Consider the following 24,429-nt stretch of genomic DNA (forward strand, 5'->3'; position numbering starts at 1 on the left):
CTAAAGGTCAGTGGAGATAATTCATTGATGATGCAGGAGCTGATTTATGTTGTATTGAGATACACTAAATGGTCAAAGCATGTGAACCAACTCCCTATTAATTCCAACTGCTTTGAAATGAAATATTCCACAAGCGCATATTGGTTTTAGTATTTGTGTCCACATCACTTGGGCCAAAGACTGATGACAACAGCTCTTATTTGTGTTTTCGTCACCGTGATCGACTATTCATGAGGCGGGATATCCTTCACACCCACAGGCCATTGCATGAAGCATCTTATAAAAAAACACATCATGGAAATTCAATCGCAGAAACCTATATGTATTCCTTCTTACTTTTCCTCCCGTACTTCACAAAAAGCCCCAGAGTCCCCACCACCGAAATAGACTATATTGCACAGGTATCTGATCAAATGAGCTGCTCTTCTTCAAGCGTGTGTGTTTTAAAATATGATAACAGAATTAAAGCACTAGTCAAATCAAATATGAGTTGAAAGCTTTAAATGAATTCAGAACACTTAAGATACAGCACATTAGTCATGTGGACCACTTTTATGTCTCTTTTGGAGCTTGGAACTGGAAAACAGACTCGCAGATAATTTCACCCAAGATAAAATGGTTTCACAGAAGAAAGAAAGTAATATTAGATTGAAGTGAAGGGGATTCGCTGGTTAGCATCCCAACTGCCATTGGAAGAACAGGGAATTCTGATGGATGGCTTCCTGCAGTTATACATCTCCTTGGAATGACATGAGGATGAGTAAATGATGATTTTATTGTCGTTTTTGAGTGAAGGACGCCTTTGAAGGAGACCTATTGTGCCGTTTTTAGTGTCTACTAGAATAGGTATTCAAGCTTAAATAATAAATAAAAAAAACATTATTTTTCACATATTTTACATTATTGCATCACTTCTGCTCCCAGTCTGTATAGTGTTCTGTTTAGTCATCCGTCCATCGAATTAGAAAACTTTGCAATCCAGTCCCTTTTGAGTGACTTTGTGCTTTGTAACTTTGCAGATCTTTCTCATGCTCAGACTGCAACATTACACACTAAAAAAAGTTGGAGATAAACGCATAATAGGAGCCATTTAAAGAGTGTTTTATTGGCTTTGTGAAAATGCATTCTAGCTTTGTCTGTAGATTTGCGCTTGTTATACTACATTTCCAGTATTGTCACACAACATGATGCCCATTTCCGGCACAGATTCCTTCTCGTTCCAGAAGGGTGATGGCCAGATGTTAGATGGAGTTTTGATGTTTTCTTTCACCTGAGCAATGAGATTTGTCCTCTGTCTCTCCATCTCTTTTCTCTCTCTTTCTCTCTGGACAGTCGCGGTGGCCATCTGTCATCTACACCGAAGGGTATTTTTACTTTTTTTGTGTGTGTGTGTCAGAGTGAAATATGGTAAACACTCTGTCACAATCAGTCATGGACTTGGGAACAATAGTTAGTGCCCTAGGGTTTTTGTAGTTTCCGTAAAACAAAAGTGGTCTATGGAGCCTTCTTTTATGCACAGTAGTCTGTCCCATAATGCAGCACTTGTTTGTAATGGAAACTGTCTGTCTGGTGCCAATGATAACAACAACACACCCTCACACTGCGACCTTCACACTCAAGCACAGACACACTCCACTCGACCCTCTCCAGGGGTGTAGCGTTGCTCTCGACGGGCTGAGGGCATCACCCCTGATGAGGTGCGGGCTGCGGTCCAATTCACAGGGTCCCTACACAGTGTTCACTGCACAGGGTACGACTGTAGAGTTCTCTTCTCTTCATTCACTAAATTCATTCATTTTGAATAGCCAACAATATCACACAACACATTTGACAATCGTACATATTAGTGGTTTTGATGTGGGATGCCATCATGCTCATAAATATGATGGATCTCTATACTTTCACAACATTTTTTTTGTTATTTAAGTTTAACTTTTTTGTTTTGTTTAATCCCCTTTATTTATTTGATAGTTTCAAAGAATTCCAAAAAAAGTATATTCCAAAAATGTTACTTTAATCTTGTTTTCCATGTAGTGTTTGTGCAACTATATAATTTAATTATAATTATAGTTAATTTATTCAGTATTTTATTTTATTTTAATTCCAATTATTTATTTAATCTCCATGACTATTCTCGTATTATTAAATGTATTAAATTATTATTAAATTACATTTGGACTTTTCCTAAAATTACTTCAATCTTTTTTTAAATGTAGTATTCTTACAACAACAACAACAACAACAACAGTGGTTATTATGATTATATCCCTATTTTCTCATTTTACTTACATTTGGCATCCTTTGTCAGAGGGTAACTCATACAAAATAAAACGTAATATTTTGTATATATGTATTAATTTTTTAAAATATATTTCTTAAAAATGAAAATGTTTGAAAAATAAACGTTAAAGTTTTACCAAATTAAATATAAATCCATAAAAATGTACTGTTAAATGACTGATGTAATGTCTAATATGAATATAAATGTTTAGTTAAATGACCTTTGGATCGATATACAAAAAGCCTGCACTATCAGTCAATTGTAAGGTTTTCTAGATGTGCTGTAGGTGTTTAGTTGGAAAGGTATAAAGGGAAAGCTGTTTTAGGCTGAGTCATACTCCTGTAGTGGAACAACGTCATGATAACCTTGCACCAGAACTTGCCTTCAGGGCCATTCAGGGTATTTATTCTCTTTCTCAAACTCATTATGAAAAAAATAAATAAATCAGTGTTGAAACGGCTCCAAATCTTCTTTCCCTGATAAATATATGTAATCCTTCCTGCTCACTATCTCGTCTGTGTGTTCAGACGTCTCGAAAAGCCGCGCTGTCACGATTCTAATATTAGCAGCTTCTGTTGAGCGTGTGTTTTCTGTTTATTGGCCAACGGCCGATGTGTGATTAATGACTGAGTTAGAAAGCTATTAATTGTGTGTTATCATCACCGAAGTAGCATTTGTATCAGTCTCTCTCCTGTTCCCTGTCTGAGATTACTGATGAGACCGAGAGCGTGTGTGTGTGTGTGTGTGTGTGTGGTGGAGGGTCACTTTATAGGGAGTATAATTAGATGTTATTGGAATCCAGATGTTGCCTGGCTTGGTCACACCTGGAGGGAGACATTTCAAGCACAAAGATGTGAGAGTTCACACCCGCGAACATCTGTGTCTGCAATCTCGTGTGTGTATGTGCTCAGTGTGTCACAGTTGTGAAATAGCATCTGCTGTTGCTATGTTTAGAAAGCCTTCACATTATGACGTTAGCGGCCTGATTTTTTGCCTTTTACTGTCGATGTGATTGTGTGTATAACACTTATTTAGTGCTTTTAGAGTGTAGTGTCACTTTTTTTTACTATGCTACTAGAATAGGTTTGATTTGTTGAACTTTTTATAAAAGAGTGTGGAACAAAACCTGAAAATTAATTCCGTCAAACTTGCCAAAATCAGGATCTGCCTTACAAATCATTATTACTTAACTTTTAACTTCATGCATTTTACAACAACGATGGATGGAATGGATGGATGGATGGATGGATTGGATGAGTGGGTGGATGGCTGGATTGGATGGATGGATGGATGGATGGAAGGATGGATGGATGGAAGGATAGATGGATGGATGGATGGATGGATGGATGGATGGATGGATGGATGGATGGATGGATGGATGGATGGATGGATGGATGGATCGATCGATGGATCAATGGACGGATGGCTGGATTGGATGGGTGGATGGATGGATGGATGGATGGATGGATTGATTGGATGAGTGGGTGGGTGGGTGGGTGGATGGATTGGATGGATGGATGGATGGGTGGGTGGGTGGGTGGGTGGGTGGGTGGATGGATGGATGGGTGGGTGGGTGGATGGGTGGATGGATGGATGGATGGGTGGATGGGTGGATTGATTGGATGAGTGGGTGGGTGGATGGATGGATTGGATGGATGGATGGATGGATGGATGGATGGATGGGTGGGTGGGTGGATGGATGGATGGGTGGGTGGGTGGGTGGATGGATGGATGGGTGGGTGGTTGGATGGATGGATGGATGGGTGGGTGGGTGGGTGGATGGATGGATGGATGGATGGATGGGTGGATGGGTGGATCGATGGATCGATGGACGGATGGCTGGATTGGATGGGTGGGTGGATAGATGGATGCATACTTTGAGAAAAAAAAGTTAAAAAGTTCATAATTCAGACACATTTGGGCTTATTTCAACATATCACAATATATTAGACTGTTAGTATCACAGGTAGTTCCCCTGATGGCGTATTGCCAATCTATTTTTTTGTAATTAAACCATCTTTGATAGATCTTTTCAAATCAACTCTGCAATAGCTGAAGTTTCCTCTGGGAGAAGGTGTTGATTTCCTTTTATATCCTCCAATAAATGCTACACAGGGATTTCTTGCCGTCGGCGAACATTAGCGGATATCAGCAACAGACTCAGGAGAGGGGAAATTGTGTTGCAGATTTAAATAATTTTATATAGTTCATAAAATGATTTGAATGTAAGAAAATGAGTGAAATCAGATCTGACAGTGATTTTAAATTTAGTATTATATGTCTGACCACCAGGGCTAAATAAAAAGGCCAATATTGTGAGCCAGATTTAAACCTTATCATTGCATTTGCACCACAAAGACGCGGCTGCAGGGTTATTTATGGGTTAAATCCAGAGTGTCAGTATTTCCTGCTGAAAGTGGGCCGTGACTGATCAGCCATGCACAATCTGTACCTGCATCTGTAGCCCTGAGATAACAACGGAGACGGGGGGAGTGGAGAATGAAGGGCTGGAGAAATGAGGTGGGATTTCGGGTCAAAGGTTGATTGATTGCTGTCAATAGACATCAATATCAACAGTGTATAGACCATCATTTGTGTGTATTTGAGTGTGTTGGAAGCATGCGGCACTCGATTTGTTGTGGTGATGTGATGGGTGTCATAGACTGACACATTGATGTGCTGTCATAGCCAATCAGAGCACAGAATGAATGACAGCATTCAAACATGGGGACTGTCAAAAATGTGCAAGATGTTTTTTTTCCCTTCCTATTAATGATTGTAAGGCACGTGTACACCATTTATTTGCAAACTTATCAGGCACTTTCAGACATCTGGCCCTCATTTAATTCCCACCTTTCCCCCATGACTATCCTGACTGTGTTTATACTGGAAGCAGTGTCTTGAGGCTGTCTACACTGGTAGTTTGTTGAAGCTTTACACCACATCAGAATAAATTAGCAACAGCTGTAAGCTCAAGGCTACACTTCAACAATAGCAGGACAAAAATAACAATGCCAAAAAACGTTACTTGCTTTTTAAATTACATACAGAAATCTGTTAGTTGTGTGTATATATATATATATATATATATATATAAGTTAATAGTGAAACTTATAACTGCAACTGCAGATTCATATTCATTGTTTGGATCTTTCCAGGTTTCAAGTAGACACATATTTAGTGAAAGGAAGTGCTTTAGATAATGTTAATTGTCAACCTCTGAAGGTCAAACTAAATATATATATGAGCTGTTTGATTTTATACTAGATTGTCTATCATTTTTGCAACACTGTTACCTTGGGAAATGTCTAAAATCCCTAGTTGATTTTATACATTTTTATTTTCTAGCAATACTATTCATTTATTTATGTTAATGGTCTGTTTAATGTTAGTTCATACAGTTCTGATGGAAGTGTATCATGGTTTCCACAAAAATATTAAGCAGCACAACTGTTTTCAACGTTGAAACTAAGAAGAGACGTTTCTTAAGCAGAAAATCAGCATATTACAATGATTTCTGAAGGATCATGTGACACTGAAGACTGGACTATGCTAATTTATAGATACATTTTTGAGCTTAGCAAATACCATCAACACTACAATTTTGTTGAAAATGTATTTGTGAATGAAAAATTGTTGGTGAAAAGAAGAGCATAAATTGGCTGGTGGGCATTAGTGTCACACACAAGCTCTTCTGTTTATGGAAAGTATGGGAGAATATTAATAATGTCAGAGGTTTTGACTGCTCCCTGGACACCTGCATTCTTCAACACTTTCTTTCAACACTTTTTTTTCACTTTCAACACTAAATGTTTCTTTTCACTAACCCAAGGGACTAATACACACGGGTATCAACACATTCCCCTTTCCCGAGGGATGGTGTCGTGGGAGGGTCCTGGGGTCGATGAGTTCCCGACATGTGAGGCAGGTTTTAGTGTTTTAGGGAAAGCTGTTGGCATGATGCTTTATGACGCTCATTTGAGAAAGAATGATTGCTGCCATGACCATTCACACTGAGATTACTCCCATGAATAAATAACGACTCTAATGGAGAAGCCAATATATAAAGCAACTACCATTATTACAAATGCTCTAAACGCTTATTAGCCACTGTGAACCTTTATCGAGGGAAGTAATGCTAGACAGCCATTTTAGTGAATTTTGACTGGATGACATGACATTCTTCTGCAAGGCCTGATGTACAAATACAATAAGTTGACAATTTAGTTTTTGTTCTGTGTTCTGTCACTAAACACATAATTGAGTTTGTTTATAGCTGCTCAAAATGTGTCGCATAAGTAAACAAATCCACTCAACAACTATCTGGGTCACACGGTTATCTGTATTTAGTTTTGTTTATCAGATTAATTACATGATCCACATATTAAATGCACAAATAATTGTGCGTCAAACCAATCTTGTGCGTTTGTGTTGTGTGTTGTGTGTAGATACAGACACTCCAGGTTCGCTAGGTTTAAAAGGTTCGATTTTCGACTGATACGTTTGTCATTTGTTTGGCCTTGTAATAGTTATGTGCTAAAAAGTATTGAATTTGAAGTTGCCATAGTACAATAAATGGAAAAAGATTGTTACTGCTGGCATTAATACTTTAATGGCTTATAGTTTCTGATTTTCCAGAGGTTTTTTATGAAAAAGGATTCAACGTGTGGGAGGAAGATTATGATGTTTGTTTGCTCTCAGAAACAAAACTCCGTCTGTCACACGGCCCTAGGGGTGAGATAAAGACTTCTGCCACTCACGGAGACTGACAAAGAACTCTAACAGAGATGGAGAGAAAGGGAAGGAGGAATATAAAATAGAGAGAATAGACTAATAATTCACTGAGGAGTCGGCAGTACCTGGTCCGCTCATAAAACTGCCTCGCGGAATCAGCGTGCACATCATTTCAATCCCATCAAGACAGCAAGGTGTCCCGACGCGCCCATCCACTTTCAAATCCATCAGCGATCCCGGATACATCTCGTTGACTTGGACAGGTGTGGGTTTTGTGAGGAGGACTGTCATCAGCTGCCTCTAATTCCATTAAACCTTGTTTACACCTGAAATTAAGATCCGATTCAAGCGGACAACGTAAAATGTAAATGGGGTCCAAACCAGTCAAAAAACGTTCGTGACCAATTTGCATTTGTACTGAAACTATTTTTTCATTTTGAAATTAACTGTTCCTTCAATAACCGTCCAATTGGAAGATGGGTCACACAGATCATATAAAGCACTTCCAGTGTTCACTAAATACAAGAAATCCACATAAATAACTTGAAACATCTGCTAAAAAAATCATGATGTGTGATCGGATCACCCGAGATGGATCTTAGATGTTCACTAAGTTCAAATTTAAATGTAGTACCTTCTCATATTTCGGACGCATCGACAGTAACCAATCGAAATATGCAAGTCTTGTCCCACAATTGACCATTTGCAGGGAGTTTGATTGACAGATGATCTGGCCAATCATACTTCGCCATCCGCCATTTTGTCTGACAAAGCAGTCAGGAGAGTTAGTAGATTAACATGGGAGGATTTGAACTTGAAAAACAGAGTGTATTGACGCCTTTCTGCGGTTAAAACAACATTCCTTCTTATGTTCATTCATGTTTATTTGATGCTATAAATTAACTAGAAGGAAGAGATAATCGGTTCACGAGCAGCTTTAACTGATGACTTCAGCGATCTGGCAGACACATTAAGAGCCACAAAACGGTATTTATTGTTTCAATTTATTAAAAAAATGACCAAATTTGAAAGGTGAGACTTTGTTTAATATCAAAAGTAACCTGCTCTGTCCTGTCTGTCAGCGCGTTGTCTGTATCCTCTCCGCGATGTATTTTTCACTGCGTGAGAACATGGTGTGGCGTGAGAGCGGACATAGCAACAGTAACTAAAGGGGGCGGGTCTTTGAGAACGGTCAATTCCTTGCATATTTCAAATGCTCCGCTGGCTTCACCTGAATCCATCCTAGTTTTGCATCTAGATGAAACGGAGAGTGCAAATGAAGCCGAATACTTCAAAACGTGTGTCAGCATAAACTGATGGAGAAAATCATCATATTTGTGACAAAAGCCATCCTGTTTCTTTTCTTCCTGGGGATAGACATCACGCGCAGCGTGGAATGAAAGTACGGTCTGCTCTTTCTGACAACAAAGACGGATATAACTCATCCTGAGCTGCACTGAATAAAGTTTCCTTTTGTTGCCGTGCTGTCGCATCGTTCCAGATCTCTCAGTGGATCGAAACTAATCGCTTCCTGGAAACACTTGATAGCGGCGGCTGTGCAGGACGTGTGCGAGGCAAAGCGGGGGATTGAGTTTAAGCAGAAGAGGATGAGAGTGGTCAGGTTTCAGTTTCAATGCAACAAGCCCTCTATTATATGACACATTCTGAGATTGAATCCTTTTTTTTTTTTTTTGGTGCTCGCCTTAGCTTATATCAGACTGACCATTCTTCCTTTAATATTTTCCTCCCCACTTTCGTTCCATCATCTCAAATCCTGTTTCCCAGTTCCAATCTAATTTTTTCCTCTATCCATTGTGAGCACATGCTCAGATATGTGGACTCGCATGCTGTTTTGGTCCCTTTGAGCCGGGGCGGGAGCCCCCCAGGGCTGCCTGGGGTCTCTTTACAAGAATAGGAGTTCTGCCGAAGGACCCGGAGCTTTCTCTGAGGTCTGTGTCTCATGCAGACTGAATTTAAAAGCATTCAGTAATGATCACAACACTGCTGCTTCTGGGACCACAAGGAGTCTTAAGGCATGGTGTCAACTGATGACTAAGGGACTGACTTGCTCCTCGTGGAGTTGTGCTACACAACCAGTCATAAAAGACATACAAAGACAACAGGAAGTCTAGGATATTAATCCTGATGGATTAGAGATGGAGAATGAAAAAGTGAGGAGGAGTGAGAGAGGGGAAAGCTAATTTGACAGTCAATTAGCACATACGGCTAACTAGACGTCCTGTTTATGAAGGTATTTACGGTGGAGGGAGAGGGTTTCGGATGATGTGAAATGGAAAGATACCAGACAGATATGGGTAGAAAGGGATTATACAATGGGAAAGAAAGACACATTTAGCCACTTGTTGTCCGCTGACATCATGCTTTAGCTTCACGCTAGCTTTAAACTGGTGATGAAGGGATAGACTGGTGTGTGTATGTGTGTAAGAGATTGAGTATGATGATGGAAGATGACACACTCCACACGTTATGCAGACAGTGAGAGATAAGGGCCAGACAGAGCTTGGCTGTTGTCAATGCAATTACCCTCTCTGCCAAACACATGCTACACACACACACACACGCACACACACACACACACACACACACACACACACACACACACACACACACACACACACACACACACACACACACACACACACACACACACACACACACACACACACACACACAAGATGCACCACTCTGGGGCTCTTGAAGCACAGAAAATGACCCTGGTTTTTACACCAGCAAGTATTGCGTTAGTGTCCAATACATTTGTAGTTCTGTACATTTCTGTATCCCAAGCCGTGAATCAACCCGAGGAAAATTGTATTGCTCTTTCATAGCTCAGGAGGATCTGTTATTAGTTTCTCCTGTACAATTCCTAAGGAGAAATAAAAACTGAAAGAAATCAATTGTTGAAATAAAGTAAAGGCCCGTTCACACCAAGAATGATAACTATGATAACACTTTTATCGTCAACACACAATAACGTTCTGTTTATTTTGAGCATGTTATGCCATGCAGAACCTGATTTCACCAAGTGCAACATGTTCCTGGATCTACATCTTTGTTGATGTAGACTGAATTTTGTCTGATTTTAGCGATAACTTATGGGTTAGGTGTAGGTGGTATAGGGTTAAGACTAAAATTTCAGAATGTTGCAGGAACGTGTCTAACTCTGCAAAATCAGGACGTGTGTTATGTCATCTGTTGCTTTAAATGCACAAGCTTTTTAAAGTCAGGTGGATTCTGATTAGTTCTCAATGTTTTTATCATTCATCAGCTGGAACATTAAAAAAATGGAACAATAAATCATTCTGAAAGTGATTCCAAATATATTGTTCATCTGTGCTGTCATTGTTATAGTTTGTGTGGACTTCCCTAATCTCATAGAATTGGAGTGTTTTCCTTTAGTTATTGTCCTTAAGACTATAAAGCTATAAAATGAACAGTGTTGGTCAAGTTAGACTGCTGAAAAATGAGCTAAGCTAAACTGAAAGCTACCATTTGAAAACAAGTTACAAGCTACATAGCATATCTTGCTACATTGAATACTTAATTTTATTTCTTTAAATATATGAAATATTAAGCTGTAATTGTTCTAATGGTTAAAAAAAATCCCTTTTACAGGAACTGGTTGGTCAAAAAAATCTTAACCTCTCATATTTGAGATTCCCAGGGTCTTATTCTCAGAAGAACAATCTAAAAAGCACGATATTTCAGCCAGTTTTCATAATTTCATTGCTATCTAGGAGAAATAACTGACATATTAAGGAAATTTGAACGAAATACTACACTTTTTGGATTCTACAAAATCCATGAGGGTTATGCACAGTAGTAAAATAAGGCAGCATTAAGGGAGCCATCGGGAACTTTTATTAGACTTTGAATGGTCGCCTCAGTGTCCTACATAAAGGTCCATCTGGCTGTGCAATAGAAGTGTGGAGAAGAAATCTGTTGGGTGATACACTCCTACACACAATTCTAATTGATTAAAAGCATTGAGTTGTAAGTGTTCTGAATATAGAACTTGTAGATTTAAAAAAATACAAGTGTTATAAATTGTATGCTGCGCATTTTGCAATAATGATTATTTTTGAGATATTGGACACTAGCAGAGAGAATAAAATCTAGGAAAATGCAAAGCAACATTTTTGTTTTTTTTTATCATGCAAAAATATACTGTTTGTCTAGTCGAACTAAACACACATACACATAACCAATAAAAGTAAGGATAAGACATTTATGAACATACAGTATATATATATATATATATATATATATATATATATATATATATATATATATATATATATATATTCTTCTGTTTGTTCTCACCCCTTTTTTGTTTTGTGAATAAGGTTCTGTAAATATTGAGAAATTTGTAGGATGTCAGCTGGACTGAATGTATCTAATTTTTCTTTTAACTCTGGAATGTACTCTTGACTCCTACACAGAAAACAAATTCAATAAAAAACAAAACAAAAACAAAAGTGAGTACAAACGCATGCACAGGATGGTTTTTAGCATGCAACAAAATGAACAGCAAAGTGTATGCATTGTGTGCAGAACTAATGCTTTATCTGTGTTTTCCGCAGCCACAGAGAATGATGTAGTTTGTCACACAAGCCTCATAAAACTGGCAAAATGAGAAGCATTTTCTTGCAAGAGTGAGTTTCTCACTGGTGTTTACAACCTTGTGGTTGCATGCGTGTCCACTCATCTTATAAATAGTCATTCCAATGTGGCTTGAAGGTAGTGGTGAATATTATTAGGCTGATCATGTGATCTCAATATGGCCGCCTCCATGAGAACTAGCCAAACTCAATAACTTTTCCAAGGCCACTGATGGAGTCTTCTTCTCATGTGAGTGTACATTATTCATCTTGTTTTCACTGGTAGTTTCTTAAGTTGTACAGTTATTTTTAATGGGTAAAAAAAAATTGTGAATATGTTAAATTAAATTACACACATTATGACCACATTTTTAGGTTTTAAGACTATCATCTAAAATGCTTTTTATTAGTTGACACATTAGTTGACACACACACACACACACACACACACACACACACACACACACACACACACACACACACACACACACACACACACACACACACACACACACACATACACACACACACACACACACACACACACACACACACACACACACACACACACACACACACACCTATCTTTACGGAAGCCTGGTCTAATTCTCGGTTGCCAGCTATGACATAGATACAGGATTTCCTACCAGCACCAGGGACACACCATATGCTACACCAGGACAGGAGCATATGTGAACCTCAGAGTTATTGGAACACTCCCACACATGTTGCCTGCAAACCATACCTGTCAGTTCAGTATGCATTGCTTCTGCTGAGCACTCCATTTCAACCGGATACAAAGTATTGTTAAACATGAAGTGTGTCATTTCTGAAAGTAAAAAAATGAAAGTTGAGAAATGCTCAGATTTATGCAAATAAAATGCTAAAAAAGGGTTGAGTTTGTGGTGCATTTAGTGTTAAATATGTCATGCATGCAGTTTTCATTGTGGCTATAATGTTTGACATTTTGGACTGTGTATTGAAAGTGATCCTAAATTATAATGAAGAAAGAATATGACTACATTTGCTGTGCATTTTGCAGACCTCTGGTGTTTTGAGTGGTATTGTATGGGGCTGTCTTCAGGAGTGTGTGCGTGTGTGTGTGCATTTGAGTGCTTTAGTGAGTATATAAACAGATGGTGTTGGTGACCGTAGAGGCCGGAAGTATCAACGGGTGGGCTGATCTCTTCCCCCGTGTCCCGCCTCTGCCCACCTCACCTTGGGCCAATCGTGTTTGTGTGCCTGGTCATGACAGGTGATGTCACCACAATACGATATCAAGCAGAGTGCGACCTATCTTTTCCGCTGTCTATTCCTATTCATTTTCTTTCTGTCTCTTCCTTATTTGTCTTTTCTTTTCTTTTTTCTTCCCCACTGTGATCCGTCAGTTGCACAAAAGCACAAGATGATTCATACTGGAAATTCATTGCACAGAAATGTTGTTGTTTTGGGAGAAATTTGCATAAACGACAGTGACAAGTGCTTAAACAGTAGAAGAAAAAAAAAGTCTGTTTATTGTCTGATGTTGTAATCTGAAATAAAGTTTTAGACGTGTATTTTCTTTATCTGAAGTGCGCAGACAATGGTCCCAGAATAGCCAAAACATGCACTTCTAAAAAAGCATTTGATTGTGTGAGAACTGAAAATGATTTAAATTGAAAAATTTGCGGTGTCACATTTCAGTCCATATTTTATTGCAAGAATGCATCACAAACAGATTCAAGTTTAAAACATTGTTTTCATGATACATTTATGTCCTATATGATTGAACATTGAAACGTTCCTGAATTTTGACAATTGCATCGAACTCGTTCAATCGTGCGATCTGAAAATCACCTCAACAATCCAGCAAGAATATGATAATGTTAACATGAATGTTTGCGATGTAGCAAGAAGCGTAAACATCAGAACACATTATACAACCTGTGATGCTTTTAATGCGAATGGTTAGGGTGGAAACAGACAGAAAATGGACTGAAAAGGGTGGAAAGAATTCTGAAGACAACATGAGGTTAAACTTCAAAGATGCCAGATGAGAGGAGGAGGACACATGTCAAACATTGACAAAGAGAAGCTTTGGCACATTAGGGCACTCATAGCAGAATCTCTGGAGCCCAAAGCCTCGGTGTGCGCGTGTGCGCGAGCTCTCTGTAGTTGATTGGCATGGCCGAGGTTATTTTGGGCGGCTCTAGGATGCAGCTGTCTTTAGCTGAGGAAAGAAGCTGAAAGGTTTTAGATGGAGATCTAACTTTGCACCCTGCCATACGCGCGCACGCACATACCCATCATGCATCGGTCAATAAATTGAATCATACCGCACGTCTATTCCTGTCTCACATCAAGGTGAAATTTATCAGATTAAAGGAAGGAGACACAAACAGAGCTTTATGTAGGACGGGCAACGCTGAATGACAATCAAATCCAGTTTGCGATGTGCGCGCGCGTGTGTTTTTGTCGATAGCCAATGTAAGCGATCAGGGTGGAGGGAGAGTCGCGCAGATGGCCATAAGGTTGCTGCGAGTTCTGATCCTCCTCTCTTATGCGGGCTGTAATTGCATGTTGTGCGCTGCATCTGTCCCGTCGCTGATGAATGGGAGGGAGAGGAGATGCGGTTGGGAATATGAATGTCTTTTCTCTGGCTCACATACGCACTCAACCCACCCTCCTCTGTTTGCCGCACACACACACACTTACTTCGGTAGTCTAGACACTTCAAAAGAGCACATAGCAAATTGTAGTGTGTCTTGGGGAAAATACGGGTCTTCAGTACTTTAAAGCCAACAATAATATATTTGTATATATTAGATATTTTTGTATATTGCAAATTGGTTAATAACAAAATTCGTATATCGCAAAACTGTATTTCTCCCAATTCTAACTTTATATCTCACAATGTGATTTTAAGTCTTGCACTGCAAAACCAATGAGTTACGGTAACTCAATTATTTGAGGAAACCGTTTGCCTTAAACCATTTATGTTTAAAACTAACATTTGAGTACTGTGAACTTATTTAATTTGTGTCCATAAATAGAATATTTAAAAAGAAAACAAAGTTACTTGTACTGTAGTTTGTAGAATGTCTAAAGTGGACTATCGTAATAGTGTTGGCCAAATTTCAAGCAAAAAAGTTTTATAAGTTTTAAATCATAAATATACTGCTCAAAGTGAAGTTAAAAAAAAGTATTGGGATACTTTGCAGTTGTCATAGAGGAACATGTTCATGTGTTGGTGTGATGAACTACACCTGTGGTTAATCTGTTCTACAATTAAAAAAATCTTTGCAATAATGCCACAGAAAAGTCAGTTCTGAGAAAAGCTTTGTGCTCGCAGATGCCCCTTAGTTCCAATAATGCAATGATATTGATATTTTAATCTGTGCCTAAAGTGTTCAGATACTTTTTGTGGCCATTGTAGATAATTTTCTAAATAACTAGAGAATAAAGGGTTATTTGTAGAAGTAAAAAAGGCTCTCCAATGGGCGCTGTGAAAACCCTATTTGGTTTAATGGGATCCCTTAGTATGAAATCATATGGATCGGCCTGAGTGGGTGAAATCTTCAGTCTATTCAAAGTTGAGATAGAAAACAGGTCTTAATGATTTGTTGTGTGTTTCCATCAAGCTAGCACAGGACCAGACTATAATTTGCGTTTTGATTGACTCTTGGACAGAAGTATCACAATTTATTTGTTTTTTAATGTGCTTTCTCTCCCTCATTCCTCCCTTTCCGTTCCTACTTTCCCCCTCACTTAACTGTGTTTCAATGACTTTTAAGATGGCGCATGCATTAAATTGGATGGAACGGTAATTACGGAGTTCTCCGACTTACATTTGCTCAAGCTGTTTTGACATAAGTTATGATGTGCCGCCAACACGTTTTAACGCGAACAAAGCACCATTTACTCAATCTGTCAGTTGTTTGCAATTTTTCATAATGTGTTGTGATGAGAAATTAATTGTTAATCAGCTTCACAAAATGCAATGTACCTTAGCGGTGTCTTCTCCGCCGGACAAACTGAAGGATGAGGGTCTTCTCATCATGTTTTGCATTGGCTGGCCAACCATTCGAGCTCATTAGAAAGTAAGATTCTAGGGTTTTCTTCTCCCCCCTCCATCCTACTGCCAATTTAATTCAATTAAATTCACATTTCATGGTGGGGCCAGTTAGTTCACGATATGGGCTTGAGGTATGGGACCTACATGGGTTTGACCCTTCATGGGTTCAATGTTGGCCCTCTATGAATTAGCCCCAGAATGGGCCCTACATGGGTTTGTCCATGGGTTTCATTGGCCCTATATGAATTAGCCCCAGAATGGGCCCTACATGGGTTTGTCCATGGGTTTCATTGGCCCTATATGAATAAGCCCCAGTATGGGCCCTAAATGTGTTGTCAATGGGTTCCATGTTGAACATTGTAGAACACTGAACCCGTGAAGGGTCCATACATCAAGCTCATATCCTACATTGGCAATGTTAGCTGGGTTAGGGTCCCTCAGACCCCCAACAAAACCATTGAGGATTTTTCAATTGTCTTAAAAGTTCATTCAGTTCAGCTTTTTTCCCGCCTCACAGTCGTTTTAAGAAAATGAGTGATTCATTCCCTCGTCAACACGAACGCCAAACCTGAGTCAGCCCTTACTCTTACCTCTTCATTTCCCACAAATCGTTCCCTGCCAAGCGCCGGGTTCTTTACGACCTCCTTCAACACATCTAATGTGGGTCCCATTAAATTATCATCCACCTTTTAATAAACCTCCCAATGAACTTTCATGTGCTCTGATTCTCTATAGTCATGCTGCGTAAGGAAACCTAGCTGGCTGCATGAATTATTCACAATATTTCCTCCGTTTCTATGATGGGTCATCTCCATATGTTTTTTTTTCCAGCTCCAGTGTATGCCACGTTTCGACACCTTTAAATATGCGCAGACAAAATATTTATTCATCAGAGAGACCGAGCAGAAAAAACTCAGATAGAATCTAATTATCCAGATCAGCGAAGGCTACAAACAGGCACTCGTAAGAGAGATGTTCAACTGGGCTTTTCTTTCTTTCTCTCTGGGTTTGGCAGCGTGGACTTTAATGAATGCCTCAAGGACCTGTCTGAAGACTATTTCGGCCCCTTTGCGTGCCCAGGACAAGCCTCTTAAATTGGGCTGTAGCTCATCAGTCCGACTCCTGGCTTCCGCGGGGCTCCCAGGTAAAAGCACAGAGAAAAGGAAAATAAAGCAATACAAGCTCCATTGAGAGTTTCTAAAGCTCACTTTTATCATTCCGAGGGATAACTACATTTAGGAAACACTGATCTCGATGTCATTCTCTAACCTAGCTGCTGAAATCGTTCTTTTGCATAATAAAACAACGGTGCAAAGAGTAAAAACTGAGCTTCTCTTCAGTCTCTGAAGACTCTTTGACTTGGACTCCTATTCAGTTCACGGATCAGATCCTAATCCTGTTAGGCAAGTCCCCAAACACCGCGGATCTGATATTGCAGCTGACCTCAGTTCAGTTGTACAGGGAGCTTTCAGTCTTCATATCTTCCTGAAGAAAAAAAATCATGTTCAGCTTTTGTATTTTTTAGTAGAACATTTTCAACGGCAAATCTGTTTTTTCAGAAATTGATGAGCTGGCTTATTAGCGAGCAAACATGAACCACCATGTCTGACAGATACTGATAATATGAATATTTCATACTGTTTTAATCATGCAGGGAGCCTCTGAAATGCATCATGAGTGTTTGTCTGCATCTCAAACCTTGTGGCTCCAGCAGAAGGCCCTCGGTCCAGTCCAGGCGGGGTGATGAACGACCGGTGTGGCGTGCTCACTCTGAGCGGCATTGTCAGGTATGAAAAATGACATTTTTACGGTTATACCGTTACCATGGATCCTGTCAGAGGGGTTGAAAAACACCACCGGCGTTCATGATATTGTGTCACTCACGGCTTGGCTTGTATATGCGTGAAGCTTAATGGGAAAACCAGACAGAATCCAAAGTTCTCTCTCTCTCTCTCTCTCTCTCTCTCTCTCTCTCTCTCTCTCTCTCTCTCTCTCTCTCTCTTTCCTTCTGGATTAAGATTAATGGATGTTATTTTGCGTTATTTTATGCGTGTTCAAAGCGGTTATGCAGGATTGCATTCGCTCTGATGCTGAATGACTGACTCATGGGAGTTTTAGTACATATTTAATCTAGTTTTTACAAGTGAGAGTTGTATTATACTCCTCTACATTTTATATGTATGAGTAATGGTCAAGGCAATGAAGCAGGTGTTATTTTGTTCAACACTGAATGGAGTACTGCAGAGATAATGAGTGCTTCAGATCGCTCACCTTCTCCACACAAAGGCACACATATAATACACAAATGAAAGAATGATATAGTCCGCTTTCTCGTTCTTTTAAGTATGAAAATAGGAGGTTTTTGTTGCAATCGCAATCACAGTTACCGTGTAGTCATCTATTCGCATTACAGTCGTCTGTTCTAATAGTTGGATTTAATGTAATGATACTTGTTTGCTAGACATTGTTTGCTTTTTCTTCATTTTACGGTCTAATTCATACCGAAGTCATTTCTCCACACAACTAATTTCAAGGATGTAAGTGAACCGTTTAAAGGGACAGTTCACTCAAAATTGTAATTTACTCTCCCTCATGTCGTTCTAAACCTGTAGGACTTTGGTGAACCGGATTCCACCAAGTGCAACATGTTCCTGGATCAACAACTGGATCAATATTCCAATCAACCAATCAGATTTGAGGGACATGTTTACAGATGATGTCAAGTTTAGGCTTACAACCAGGGTTAGATGCTTCTATACATCAGTGTTGTTCACCTATAATTTCTCTCTAACTTTCATGATAACGTGTGGGTAGGGTTAGGTTTAGGGGTAGGGATAGGGTTAGGACAACATTTTTAGACAGTAATATTATTCCAGGATCAATGAAATATGTTTTACTTGGCAAAATCACGGTGACAGAAAGAGTTTTTTGAAGAATGTTTCTACTGTTTTTGTTCATATAATGAAAGTCAATGGGGTCTAGAATGACACGAGGGTGAGTAAATGATGACAGAGTCTTCATTTATCATTCATATGAAGAAACATATATTTAGTCAGGTGTGTCCTGCCCATAGACCCAAATCAAGACCTTTCAATCGTTCATTTTGATTCAATGCAACATTCCTGCAGGCATAACATGAGCAGTAAAATAATGTTTGGCCCGAGAGAAGTTGAACATAATAAATGTTGAAAAGCTCCACATCGACCGTGCAGAATTTCAAATACACTGATCAGGCAGTCATTTAAAGTCATATCCAACTACCATGCATGCTGAGACAGCCCTTCTGATGCCCTCGCAGTCCAGTCTCCAATGATAAGGATCATTTCTAATGAGCATGTCTCTGAGGTTTGACCTACAGCGTAAAGAGTTTGAATAAAGATGTTCCTTTTCATTTTCTGTATGTATAAGTATATCTTCAGCTGTGGTCTGACACTTCTACCGGCCGCCGATGCAGCACATCTAACCCGGGCTCAAAGGTCCGTCGCTGATTCAGAGTGTTATCCCAGTGGTAAAGTTAGATGTTCTAGATTTCAACCGAGGCGTGAGTTTTGTCACGCTGACGCGATGAACTGTAGGGGTGAAGATTCTCAACACTGTCAGGTTTAGCTCACGGGACTGAAATAGATGTGACTGGTAACCATGGTGACATCAGCGCCTGTCATATTTTGGCGCCATTTCTCTAACAACCCGAGGCAGGGAAATGCTCTGAACAAAAGTCACTAAATTGACTACGATGGCGCAGAACACTAATATTCTGGTTCATTCAGTTTAAAACATAGTGCGTGGTCACGGTACAGAATGCTCAAATGAGGGAATCCTGTTAGCTTTGGAAATGAATTAAGTTTGCCATGGTGTGGTTTTGTGCAAAGGCGAGTGTGGGATTTGCTTTTCTTGAAGGAAATGGCAGTGCTCGCAAGGCAGCAAGAGAAAAGTTCTGTTTAATTAAAATACTGAATCACAGGCATTTTGATGGTCAGAAGGTCAAAGTATTATTTTTTCTGTTCATTCTGTTCATGGGATTCACGTGTTTGGTTTAGTGGAAACTAAGCCAGAACTGATACAAATGTTTGAAGCAACAGGGTTTAAATTTGGCCTAAAGTAATCTGTCACTTGTTGGGACCAAATGTTCTTAGTGATAAACTGTAATTTATATATAAATATATAAAATCTGGAAAGAGTGTACATAAAGACTGGAAAACCAGTCAAGCCTTTGAGTTTAAAAACCTCTCTCTCTCTCTCTCTCTCTCTCTCTCTCTCTCTATATATATATATATATATATATATATATATATATATAAATGTAACCTTTTTTTGGGTAATATGTTGAGAGCTTGTTGAGTGCATATCAAAGTTGATAACATGGTTTCAGATAATGTTATTTCTTGTAGATATCACAATTTTAAGAAATGTTACTTTTACTTTTAATCATCTAGTATAAGGGGTGAGAAATGTGGGACAGTGTAATATAGCATTTTTGATCCTTAAAATTAGTTTATTCAGTGCTGTTAATAAAATGCTGCTCATTTTATATTAGAAAATACAAGAACATTTAGAATAGAAGAACATTTCTAATCAATCTCACAAAAACAGACATAGGATTTGTGCTTCATAATTTATTTAAGGGAAATAAATTAATATTCAAAGAAATACAAGACCAGGCGCAAATTAATATGCAAATATTACGATTATTCTGATTGGGGAGACTTTCTTAATTTATTTCACATTGAAAATGTACTTTAATTTAGCAGGCTATAACTTAGCACAAAACTAGGTGAACAGAATGCATTCTGTTGTTTGTGCTGAATTGCAAAAAAAAAAAAAAAAAGTGTGCAGAGAATATTGCAGATCTGCATTTTAAACACTGAAGGGGAAAGAGAGAAAGGATACAAACCCTAAACATAATGGAATTTGGCTATAAGCACTCGAATCGCGTTAGCAATAATCAACAAGGCGGCAGTGCAACTGGTCGGTCGCTGTCCATGGTGCTGAAAGAAAACCAGTCCCACCAAGCCTTTGAGATCAAAAACCTCTCTGTTTCTCTCGCAATATTTAATCTGTGATGCGTCTACGTGACTAATTTGGAAGGCAATGGAGAAGACGGAGGCCCTGCGCCAGGAAATTCATCACGGGGGCGCGCAGACAAACACGCATGGCGCTCTGAGCTGCCGCAGCTGTTTTGGTTCACTAGCTGAAATCAGTTTTTGGCAAAGTCGATTTTGTCAGAAGCCTCGCCGAATGGGATATTACCGCAGAAATCACAGTCCTGAAAGATTTAAAAATATTTGAAATTTTTTGTCCGTTTTGTCTGAATCTATTCGATTTCTTATTTCAGTGAAGCGATTTTAAGTATGTAGGATATCTGAAAAACTTTTGTCCGTCAATTCGATGTCAGTGTGAATTAATCACATGATTTGCCAAAATGTCTTTTCTTATATTTGAATGAATTTGTTTTGGTAATGCCCCAGTCGACGCAGTTCCTCACAAAATCGCACGGCTGTATAAAACGAGCATAAAAAAACTTGCCACGTACAGCATTTCTCTTTTTATTGTCTCAAGCATCCGTATTTGTCATTGACCCATCCATAGACATAGATAATCGCATTTTGAGCTTGCTGATTGTGTTTGTCACAGCAAGAGACCTTCGCATGACTCGAATCCATTCGCTCTTACAGGTCTGATCTTCCCTCACCTCTGAAAACTGTCTCCATCTAGCGGCTTCCCCCACTGCACATCTATAGCAGCGCTGGATGTGTGAATCAATAACCTGAGACGTGAAAAAAAAATCCGCAGCGCTTTGCCCCAGTCTCTGAGCTCGTCATTCAACACTTCACTGAATTCCAGCGAAATTCTGTTTAATAATAATTCAAAGAAAGCCATTGAATAACTTTACACAAGGCGCTATATAGGGTTTATAAGAGAATCAAATGCTACATATAAGCATTTAAACGTAACACTACTCATGGCACATTATGCACCATTCACACAGGCTGTGTTACATTCATTTGTGTTAACCGATGCCCGTAGCACGTGACACGCCTCCAATGCGCCGTGAGCAGAAGCAACTTGGGCTCCACCGCAGACTCACAGATCTTCCTCGGTAGCGGATGAAGCAACTTCCAGCGAATCATTTGTTGCGGGTTCACTTTTTGTTCGGGTTACAGGCAGACCCTGCGAAACCGTTCTCGGCTCATTGGATTACATTTAAGAGAAGCGGATAGGAAAGTGACATTCTCTGCTTTTGAAACACCGAGCGCGCACTCGCCAGGGTGGTCTTCTCTTCCTATGAAAGGACCACTGTGGCAGGTTTCTCCAAGAGCGTCAGTGTGAAGCACAGAAGCTTTGTCCGGTAAAAGGATGTCCTTGGACAACGTGAATCATCTACCTGACTTCTAAACTTGTTGCATTTGCTCTAGAACAGATCCGAGAGCGCTTTTCGGATACTTATTTGTGCGTAACGGCGGGACAGCGATTCAAAGTGGACTATAACTGATGATCTGTGTGTAAAAACCTACACTTTTGCATCAAAATCCATTTATGAGGAGGTAAGTTGTTTCTCTTGCACATGAGCAATAGGTTACATAGTAAAAAAGGTCCATTCTCAGCCATTCGTGTTTGACCGAAAAGGCGGTCTTTTCATGCATACATAACCCACCATTCCATTCTGCGCTCACAGTAATTCCACCTTGCCATTCGAATGCTTTGATCTTGATAAATATTATGGCTCACTCTGCAGTGTTCTGCTACGCGTGAGAAATAGTCTTCCTTGAACTTTACATCAAGTAATAGCGCATTGTGTCTCTCCAGATGTCCTTTCTGTTCGTGGCGGATCTGTGAGCGCAAAACCTGCTTCAGTCTCACCGGGTCGCGCACATTGGGTCAGCATGGCAGCCGGAGTAGCCGCGTGGCTACCGTTCGCGCGCGCCGCGGCCATAGGATGGATGCCCGTGGCGAGCACCCCGATGCCGCCGCCTCCACGGGAAAAGAGGCGAGGTCAGGACGGCCTGATTATCTTAAACGTCAGCGGCTCTAGGTTTCAAACTTGGCGGAATACTTTGGAGAGGTACCCTGACACCTTACTAGGAAGCACAGAGCGCGACTTCTTCTTCCACGAGGAGTCCAACGAGTACTTTTTCGACCGCGACCCGGACATCTTCAGGCACATCCTCAACTTCTACCGAACCGGGAAGCTGCACTACCCTCGCCACGAGTGCATCTCCGCCTATGACGAGGAACTGGCCTTCTTCGGCATCATTCCTGAGATAATAGGGGACTGCTGTTATGAGGAGTACAAAGATCGCAGGAGGGAGAACACGGAGAGGATTCAAGACGATGAGGAGAACGAAAACAGCAAGGACATGGTGCCGCCGGATATGTCGTTCCGCGAGACCATGTGGCGCGCGTTTGAGAACCCGCACACGAGCACCATGGCGCTGGTGTTCTATTACGTCACGGGATTTTTCATCGCCGTCTCCGTTATGGCCAACGTGGTGGAGACGGTCCCGTGCCGCAGCGAGCAAAACCGGGCGAAGGAGGTGTCGTGCGGGGAGCGCTACTCCGTCGCGTTCTTCTGTCTGGATACGGCCTGCGTCATGATCTTCACTGTTGAGTACCTGCTGCGTCTGATCGCCGCGCCCAGCAGGTACAAGTTCGTCAAGAGCGTCATGAGCATCATTGACGTGGTGGCCATCATGCCTTACTATATAGGCTTGGTCATGTCGGACAACGAGGACGTAAGCGGGGCCTTCGTCACCCTCAGGGTCTTCAGGGTCTTTCGGATTTTCAAATTTTCGCGGCACTCCGCGGGACTGCGCATCCTGGGGTACACGCTCAAAAGCTGCGCGTCCGAGCTGGGCTTCCTGCTCTTCTCGCTCACCATGGCCATCATCATCTTTGCTACCGTCATGTTCTACGCAGAGAAGGGCTCCACCTCCAGCAAGTTCACCAGCATACCGGCGGCTTTCTGGTACACCATCGTCACCATGACAACGCTGGGGTGAGTCGATGTTGTTGTGATGCGCAAACTTAGGGAATGAGCTTGTGCGCATGATCTTCTGTCATGACTGCTTCAAAGCAGTCCTTTTACACCAACGCGTCAGAGAGGTTGAGCTGGAGATCGAATACATCAAGGGCAGGGGGAGATCAATAAAAGTGAAATAAATCAAAGAAATAGACTCCCTCTAGACTGTCTCTCTCCTTTCTCTATCTGGCCGGTGAGACAGAGGCCATCCTTTACTGCCTCATTGCTAGAGAAGACAAGACCTATAAAGCTTTTTCATTTTATTTTATTTTTCTGCAATATTTAGTGCCATATGCACACACATCACAAGTATATAAAAAGACTTTTATGCCGTTTACATACTTTTTTATGTTCTATTCCATTTTCTATTGCAGCTTTAATAATAAATAAAATAATAAAATTGTATTTGATAAACTAAATCCTTTATAATGTATTTTACTAATTAAAAAAAACATTAATTTTATTGTATTAACCTATAGTTATTAATATAAAATACAATATGAAATATATTACAACTTTCAGCAAGATGTTAATGAACATTGAACATGTTAATGAAGACCACAATGCTGTGCAGACAATGAATACACAAGTGAGCATGGTGATTAGAACATAAATTGGCATCAGTTTGGCTGTGGCAGCTTTGTGAATGCCAGTAACAGTTTCTGACAGTTTAGGGAATTACATTTTAGAGTTTTTAATAGTATTTCTCTCTTATATCTCT

At 40.0% G+C, this 24,429-nt stretch overlaps 1 protein-coding gene across 2 annotated transcripts in view; it reads left to right on the forward strand.

Annotated features, from left to right (window-relative positions):
- The window catches only part of kcnd2 (potassium voltage-gated channel, Shal-related subfamily, member 2), a 244,723-nt gene that overhangs the window by 115,337 nt on the left and 104,957 nt on the right, over positions 1-24,429 (forward strand). The window contains exons 1-2 of one of the 2 annotated variants that reach the window (XM_079624394.1): positions 21,665-22,233; positions 22,496-23,684. In XM_079624394.1, coding sequence (XP_079480520.1) covers positions 22,573-23,684 — 1,112 coding nt within the window. In that variant the 5' untranslated portion in view covers positions 21,665-22,233; positions 22,496-22,572. Of the gene's footprint in view, positions 1-21,664; positions 22,234-22,495; positions 23,685-24,429 lie in introns of those variants that run through there. The other variant, XM_079624393.1, reaches the window with a different exon arrangement.

Source organism: Phoxinus phoxinus (genome assembly GCF_949152265.1).
Source record: "Phoxinus phoxinus genome assembly, chromosome: 9".
In the NCBI taxonomy this organism is placed as follows: Eukaryota; Metazoa; Chordata; class Actinopteri; order Cypriniformes; family Leuciscidae; genus Phoxinus; species Phoxinus phoxinus.